The 8,408-nt window shown below is 35.5% G+C and overlaps 1 protein-coding gene across 1 annotated transcript; it reads left to right on the top strand.

Annotated features, from left to right (window-relative positions):
* Positions 1–889: 889 nt before the first annotated feature.
* On the top strand, positions 890–6,409 carry LOC140446152 (uncharacterized). Its single transcript, XM_072538681.1, has 3 exons — positions 890–1,127; positions 1,482–3,689; positions 6,402–6,409. The coding sequence occupies exons 1-3, from the start codon at positions 890–892 to the stop codon at positions 6,407–6,409; spliced, it is 2,454 nt and encodes an 817-aa protein (XP_072394782.1).
* Positions 6,410–8,408: the final 1,999 nt, after the last annotated feature.

Genomic DNA, 8,408 nt, shown 5'->3' with positions numbered 1-8,408 from the left:
AAATTTTTACAATAATCTCTGCTTTTAGAAAGTATTTGCATATTAATTGCTTTATTAAATCAATGAAAATTATCTCAGTGTTAATTTAAATTAAATTCACGATACCAAATAAAATTTTCACACACAAAAAAACAAGAAGTTGATAATCTGATTACACTCTTATATATACATATTTTTCTCTCTGCTCTTTGTACTCTTTCCAAGAGTCGCTAGGTTTTATTCTCTTTCTCGTTCATCTCGTACACTCTTATTACACTCTATATAACTATAATATACTCCAATTCAAAATGGCAGAAATTGCAGAATATTTTTATGCAATGCACGTTTCACAAAGAAATATCGCCAGAATTGCGAACGTTGTTAGTTCAAATGAAAAAGGCCTCTCTAATTGTAGAATTAGAGAATATATTACTCAGCTTAGGGCAGCTTATAAATCGTATATGGATGCTTTGGAAAACCTGGCTGACGACGAAACTATTCTCGAAAGTGAGGAAGTAGATATTACGTATGAAAAATATATGGATGCTTTATGTTTCTTAGAAGAAAAACTGGAAGCTAAACAGGCTTTTAAATTTGATACAAAATTTAAGGCGAATACTTCCAGTAAACACATTGTTAAAAGTACTGATTTGAATATAAATGGCCAAAAAGAAGTTAAAAATACATTTTACTTTGACTCCCTCCCCAATCAGTTCAAACAGATGAAAGAAATAACTATAAGTACTTCGTTTAGTTCTGCAATTGTTCAAACTCAGACGCAAGAGCTTCAAAAGCCGACTTATAAAAACACTTCTAATAACATTAGTACTCAAGATGTAATAGGCCAGTCTCTCTTAAAAAATGTGTTACCAGCACAACAGTCACTTTTCAAACTACTCCAGAACAAAATATGACTACTGAAACTGTAATATCTGCATCTCCCGTGCTTCTTAACATTTCTCCCCCACAAATATTACAAGAATCCAATACCTTGGTTTCAAGTCAAGTTTTACATACACAAAATGTTTTAGGCTCTGCTCCTACTCTAAAAACTGTCAATGTGTCTCCATTGGTTATTGACAACTTAACTCAAGTACCGTCTTCTTGCGGTGTGCAAGCGGAATTGGCAAATATACCTCCCCAAACTCGTATACAAATTCAAGATATCTCTCAACCTGAAACTTTAAATGCTCTTAATATACGACAGGTTAATAAGCTCTCTATTCAAGCTCAGAATATATTCACTCCCACTTTCTTAAATTTCAATAAAATTCCTACACAAAAATCTATTGATTTATTATCAATTGCAACACCTTGTGAAGAAGATGATGTACATGTCAATTTTTTGAAAATTATCCCTCCTCGGAATAAATCCATAGTTCCTCCACTAATACACGAAAATCAAATACTCGTCTCACAGCCTTGTATTGACACGTATGTCATCAAATTTCTCTCAATACAAACTGTTCTTACTCATACCACATCACAATCTAATTCATTAGATTCAGTAGAACCTGCCTTTTCTTCTGTTACCGTAGCCCTACCATTCGTAGAGGGCCAAGTAACAGCAGCTCCTGCAGTGCCCAACAATATTCTGTTACTGGAGGCCCAGTCTGCATTGCCGCCTCCTGATATGGTGAACGTTAATGTAACGTGCCCTACTCCGTTGTTTACTGTCTCTCAGGTTAAAACTTTTGCTAACCAAACCACGCACTCAGTGGCTTCTCATACTTTAAAAAGGTTTGCAAATATTGACAATATCTTGACCAGCGCCAATAACTTGGAAAGGATACACATACCTTACTCTCAACTACGCTCGCTTCTGAACATTCACGGTTTCCAACTTTATAAAATATATTCAAATTCTCGTGCCTTTTCAAATGGGTGTAATATGATCTTCACTTCAGAAGTCAATCTTGACTTAGTTAGTAGCTTCTCTAAGGTCCTAGGTATTAACAGGTCACCTTATCAAAACGATTTCTCTTTTAAGTTGCCTATTTGTGAAGAGGCGCCTCCCTTAACAAAAAGAAAATTATGTACCTATGTTTCTCGAATGTATAACTCCTTAGGAAAACTCTTATCTTTTAGAGTACACTCTAAATCTTTCTTACAACGTATCTGGTCATTGCCCTTAGACTGGGACAGTGATATACTGGATGACCTGTTGATCTCGGATTGGAAATCATTATTGGATACATTCCAATCAATATCTAAAATTACATTTCCCAGATGCCTGACACTTCCACTGCTTAAATCGGATATGCAATTACATTGTTTCACCGATGCCTCTCAGGACATTTATGCTGCTTGTGTCTATCTTCGAGTCGTGTATAGTGACAACACAGTCACGTCTCGCCTCATAGCATCGAAAACTAGAATAGCTCCACTAAAAAATAAACTAACTATTCCTCGGTTAGAATTGTCTGGTATCTTATTAGGTGTCACTCTTACTAGAAAGGTACTTGAGGTTCTTTCAAAAAACGTCACAATATCTGAAGTTCACATATTTTCAGACAGCCTCATCGCTTTAACATGGATTTTAACAACTAAATTTACATGGAATCCATTTGTACTTCATCGTGTCAGTCAAATCAAAGAATTAAGTAAATCCTTTTTATTTCATCATGTAAGTTCCTCTTTAAACGTAGCAGATTTGCCCTCTAGAGCCTCAGATATCACTCAGTCAAATTTAAAAAAATTGTGGACCGAAGGTCCCCCCTTTTTAGTTTCCAGTGTAATAGACTACTCTCAATTCAGGATAAAAGAATGGACGGGAGATTTACTGGAACTCAGACACACTCAGGTTACTTTAAGCACAACCTCTGACATATCTCAAGTGAATAATACGCTTGAAACCCTTTTTAATAAATGTTCGTCATTTTCAAAAATTCAGAGAACTCTGGCATATGTTTTTCGTTTTCTCTCAAATCTAAGAAAAAGACATACTAATTCACCTTTAAAATTAGGACCACTGCAGGTTTGTGAAATAAGCTCCTCCACCACTGTGATTGTTAAGTACATACAATCACAGGCCTTTCCTAAAGAATTTCATGAGTTAAAACATCGGAAAATAATCTCTGATAAAACTATCAGGGCACTAAACCCCTTCCTCTCTGAGAAAACTGGACTTCTTCATGTAGGTGGTAGATTAGAATTTGCTCCTATCTCTTTCGAACAGAAACATCCCTTGCTACTACCATCTAATCATTCAGTTGTCAAATTAATGATAAAACAAATGCATGTTAAATTGGGACATGCAGGTGCCTTGACCACGTTGTCAAATTTTCGTTCGAAATATTGGCCTATCTCTGGACTAAGACAAACAAAGAAGATAATACACGACTGTGTGAAATGTTTCCGTTTCATGACACCCAAGTCAACACAACTTATGGCAGATCTCCATCCCGATCGTGTTCTCTCGACAAGACCTTTCCAAAAGGTCTCAGTAGATTACGGAGGTTTTTTCATGATCCGATCCTCTCATCTTAGAAAGGCTCCATTATATAAAGCATATATAGCCTTCTTCATATGTATGACCACCAAATGTGTTCATATCGAACTTGTCACCGGCTTAACAGGTGATGCTTTTATTCTCACCCTTAAAAGATTTATTGCAAGGCGGAGTGCTCCCGAGATTATATGGTCAGACAATGCTACTAATTTCTATGGTGCCCGCAATCAGCTTCTTGAGTTAAACGAACTCTTTAAAAGTAAGAACTTCTCGCAGAGGATTACTAATTTCTGCTCTGAAAACTCTATTCGTTTTAAATTTGGAGTGCCTCGTAAACCTTCTCAATTTGGGTTGCATGAGGTAGGGATTAAAGGTGCCAAATACCATCTTTATCGTCTTGTAGAAAATCTTCGTTTTACCTTTGAAGTTTTTTATACAATAATTTGTCAAATCGAAGCCATTTTAAACTCAAGACCTATCACTCAGCTCTCAAACGATCCAAATGATCTCTCAGTCTTAACGCCCGGACACTTCCGTGTAGGAAAAAGTCTCACAAGTCCACCAGAACCAGATCTCTCAGAAATACCACAGAACCGTCTTTCCCTGTTTCAGCATATCTCGAAAATTCATCAAACCTTTTGGAAAAGGTGGTCGGTGGAATATTTGCATATGACCCAAAGTAGGAGTAAGTGGAACATCGCTACTGATCCTTTAAAGATAGGTGATGTTGTACTAATTAAAGATGAAGAGACTCCCCCACTCCTCTGGCCTCTGGCAAAGATTATCGAAGTGCTCCCAGGCAAAGACTCTCTTGTTCGAACTGTTAGGGTATCCACACCTAATGGCGAATATCTTAGGTCAATAAAGAAAGTAGTTAGGTTACCCTTTAACCAATAGTGGTACTTTCTGCCAAACATGTATATAGTTTCTCTAGACTTTAGTTTCTCTAGATTTTAAATAGTTCTTAGTTATCTTAGTTTTTACAACAATGTCCCTAATGTATACTGGTTTACCCTCGTTCTCGAAGTAACTATTTGATACCCTATCCCAGTGGCGTAACTCTTCTCGCCCGCCCCCAGTATGTTCAATTTTTTCACATGCGAAAAATCATGTCATTTTTTCGCTGTATTACTAGCTACCATTCTACCACAATTTTACAATTATTTCCCTTTCTCCAACCCTTCCTACTCACATTTTAACCCCACTCCATTAGAAATACAGACAGTTATAAGATAGCAAAGAGAGACACTCTCTTGCCTGTTGCCTCTCGATGATAACAGACATTCTCTCTTGACTGCTGACTGTTGCTAGAGACAGTCGTCCTCTCTTTCGTCTGCTGAGTCCTACTAGGCAGACGTATTATCTCTCTATCGCTACCTATCGCTTGGTACAGACTTACCACGCTTTTTCTCTACTTTAATTATCTCTCTCGCTTATAGTTACGCGAAAAATACCGCAAGTACTATTTTAAATCGTGTACAGACGCAAATGTGCTATATCTCGTGTGATCTAAGTGTTAGTACCGCGAAACACGTCTTCAGAAACCGGTAACCGGACAGTTTCCCCGTATGAAGAACAACCGTGACTGAAAGCCTCTAAATACCGCGAGTGTGTGTATGTGCAGCAGAAGAATTGGTAAGACTTTATATAAACTTAATTTGCTATAATCTGTATAACCTTTTACCACATATCCTAATTTATTTGAACCAGCCCTATGTAATACAGTCCTCATATAACTGAAATTATATTCATAATTTCACATATGTACACCCTTTTTGTACAAAGAGTGCAGATGGAAAAGTGTTAAGTATCGATGTTAAAATAAAGCAAAGATAGTATAAGTACTTTAGAAAGCGGCTAAATGAAGAACACCAAAGGAGAAGCAGAGGATGCAAGATCTCCAATGAGAATAATACTGGGGATAGCGGGAGATGGAGTTGTTAAGTCGTTAAATAGGTTAAAGAATAGTAAGGCAGTAGAAAGTAACAGAATACCTGTGGAGGTTTGGAGGGCTCTAGAAGAGGAAGGGATTGATGTTTTGTGGCACATGATGAATCGGATATATGAGAAAGAAGGAATACCCAATGCATAGAAAGATATTGTGATGGTACCATTGTATAAAAATAAAGGTGACATTTAGAACTTTAAGAACTACAGATGCATCAAACACAATAAAAATTTGAGAGAGAACTTAATTTGATAATAAGATAACTGAAGTATTTCTTATCGTCCATGATCACAATTTGTTGGCTGTGACGTGTTCTTAATACACGATAATTTATTGAGCTTCCTCTCGACTGTTCTTTGGTGTATTTTGAGCATTTCTTCCGTTTTCGATGGTTTAGTCCTGTGCTTAGTTCTCTACTAACAGTTATGTGACTTTATAATATAGCTAGTTCGAATTAAGGTTTATTTTAGTGAATAGCTAAAACTGCGACATTTGACTTCTACATAAATTTTTATTTTCAGATTTTGGAAACCGTCTAACTAAATTATGTTATTTTTAATTTGTGTACCATAACTTTTTAATATTTGACAAATGAGATATGACATATTAAAGTTTGTTTCCAGTGGCGACTGGATGCAAAGTTATTGAGGACCTATTATCAAACAATGAATTTTTTTGAAAAATTTTGTTACATCAGTATAATGATGGACCTTATACAATATAATCTTTAATAATTTTTTTCTTATTAATTAAATTTAACCCCGGATTTCTCGCATAGCAACTTGTTACATGAACGGTAACGATAAGCAGCCGTCTCAAAAGTTCGAATAGCTATGATGATTGCCGACCTCCGCCGCGGAGATGGCACTTGAAGAAGACGACATGAACGGTCGCGTGGGGTACACGTATATCTCAGGATGAATCTGGCCCAAATATATATTATAAATATTTACCGTTTAAATATAAAACATATAAAAGTTGTTTTTATAAAATATGTATTAAACAATCCTATATTTTTTAAAGGTAAATAAGCACGTTTCAAAAATTAAAGTTTTATAAAAAGTAATCAGATCATTCATCTACTTCTGTTGCAAATTTTAAGCAGACGACGGTGATTCTTTCTGGTGTTCTTTGCAAATCCAATTATTGCAAAGGGAAGAATAGTCGATAGTTCTTTTGTCTTTAGCCCTCTTTGGTTGGGATGTAGTTTTTTCTACAGAAGTCGAAACTTTTACGGCTTCTTCGGTTCCAAGGAAAAATCCTCATTATACTTTTAATTTTTTCAAAAAATTAGGACTACAAAATATCTTTCTAATCTGCGGCTACATTAGGTAAAAAGCTAAGGTGCGTTAAAAATTGCGCCGTATAATACTCGGGTTCAAGTTATTCATTTGGAATTATTGTAAGACATTTATTCCTACTATATTTATATCAGAAAGAAGTAAGAGCCATCTCCTTCTGATTTTAGCGACATTACAAAAAAACGCACGTTTGATTTAAAACATCGACTCCTTGTAAGTTAGTTGTATTTTTTCTGGATAGGACAAGGATATTTTTTTTCTTGCTTGAATTTCTTGCTTGTTTATGAATAGTATTAGTATCTCCCGCTTGTTTTTCTTTACTGATTTAAGTATGGTTAGTTTGAATTAATTCTTTAATTAATTGCTGCTGAGAAGTTGGAAAACCTATTGTCAATAGTTATATTTCGGTATGTTCCTCTAATAGAACTTACAAATCGCTTGAGAACATGCGATGGGCTATTCGATAGTCGAAAGGGGCCTTCTGGTTGAGTTTCTGCATATATTTTAAGGTTCACAGTAAACATGCTACTTGTGATGATGTTAAATTTAGTAGACTTTGAAGGTGTATACTGACTAAAATGACATCAACCTCTGAAACTTACAAGTTGTTTATTAATTGTAATACCAGGTCAAGGTATTACTGATTTCTGTCAGTTTCCTTTAAATATCTCGCATTGCTGCCAACTTATCGGTTTCTTTTTGCTTCTGACGACTATTGAACTGAGGCTTAGGCAACGTAGACGAAATCTGAACCGATAGTAAGACGACGGGCAATATATGGCATCCATCCCAGTACCATCGGTTCTTCAACAATCCTAGAAGGGATAACATTTCAAATAGAGCTCTTATTTTATACTGATCAGTTTGTTCAGTATCTCTTTCAGGATTCTACTTGGGCCTAATATTTTCAATGTAAATATTTATAGAATCAGTTAACAGTTCCATAATGTTTTTGCTAATAGAACTTTTGTTATAATTATGGCATTTGCTGTATCATCTATGGCCCATCTATGAGTCTTTTTTCGAATATATTATATACTTTAGTTTTTGTTTGTGAAGGAAAAATTTTTCTCCAGCAGGTTGTACGGTCTTTCTAAACATAACATAGAATTTCATCATTGTCGTAACTTCCTTGGCAATATCCTCCTTTCCAGCATCATCTTCTGAATCAGTGTCATATATATCTCCACCATCTTTATCTGGTCTGCCACTTAGAGTACTTCTTCCTACTCTAGCTCTTTGTACCATGCCTGCCATTTGTTCATTTTCAAAAACTATAAGCAATAATTCACTTTAAAATAATAAAATTAAAATACAACGGAAAATACAACAAAATTCGGAAGTCGCGTGAGATACGTATGTGTTCCAGAATCAAATTTAACCTTAACAATAACTCTGAATAGAAAATGCAGACAAAGCACCTCACCAAAATCTTGAGCAAACTATTCAGAAAGCTTACCTAAAAGCTGGCCTATCACATGCGCTTTATAAGAACGCATGAGCGCTTTTCCGGCAAGTGGAATACGCTGATATCCCACGCGAGCAATGCTGGGTTAATAACATCTGTCATTTAAGTCTACCTATTAAGCCTTATTTTCAGATAATTTGCAATCCTGGTACATTATAAATGTGACATGTATCCGTTGTCTTTCGTTTTCCTGAAAACAGTTGCTATAAAAATGTCGTTTTATATTATACTTAACTGTTTTGTTTACTATCTTGATGTTAG

Source organism: Diabrotica undecimpunctata, chromosome 7 (genome assembly GCF_040954645.1).
Source record: "Diabrotica undecimpunctata isolate CICGRU chromosome 7, icDiaUnde3, whole genome shotgun sequence".
Taxonomy (NCBI): Eukaryota; Metazoa; Arthropoda; class Insecta; order Coleoptera; family Chrysomelidae; genus Diabrotica; species Diabrotica undecimpunctata.
The sequence above is the reverse complement of the archived record's forward strand: the minus strand, read 5'-3'. Positions and strand labels throughout refer to the sequence as shown.

Coding starts and splice junctions, on each gene's coding strand:
- LOC140446152 (XM_072538681.1), top strand. CDS start 890: ATGACTACTGAAACTGTAATATCTGCATCTCCCGTGCTTCTTAACATT. Junction 1,128..1,481: donor AAATATACCTCCCCAAACTC/GTATACAAATTC, acceptor CTAATTCATTAG/ATTCAGTAGAACCTGCCTTT.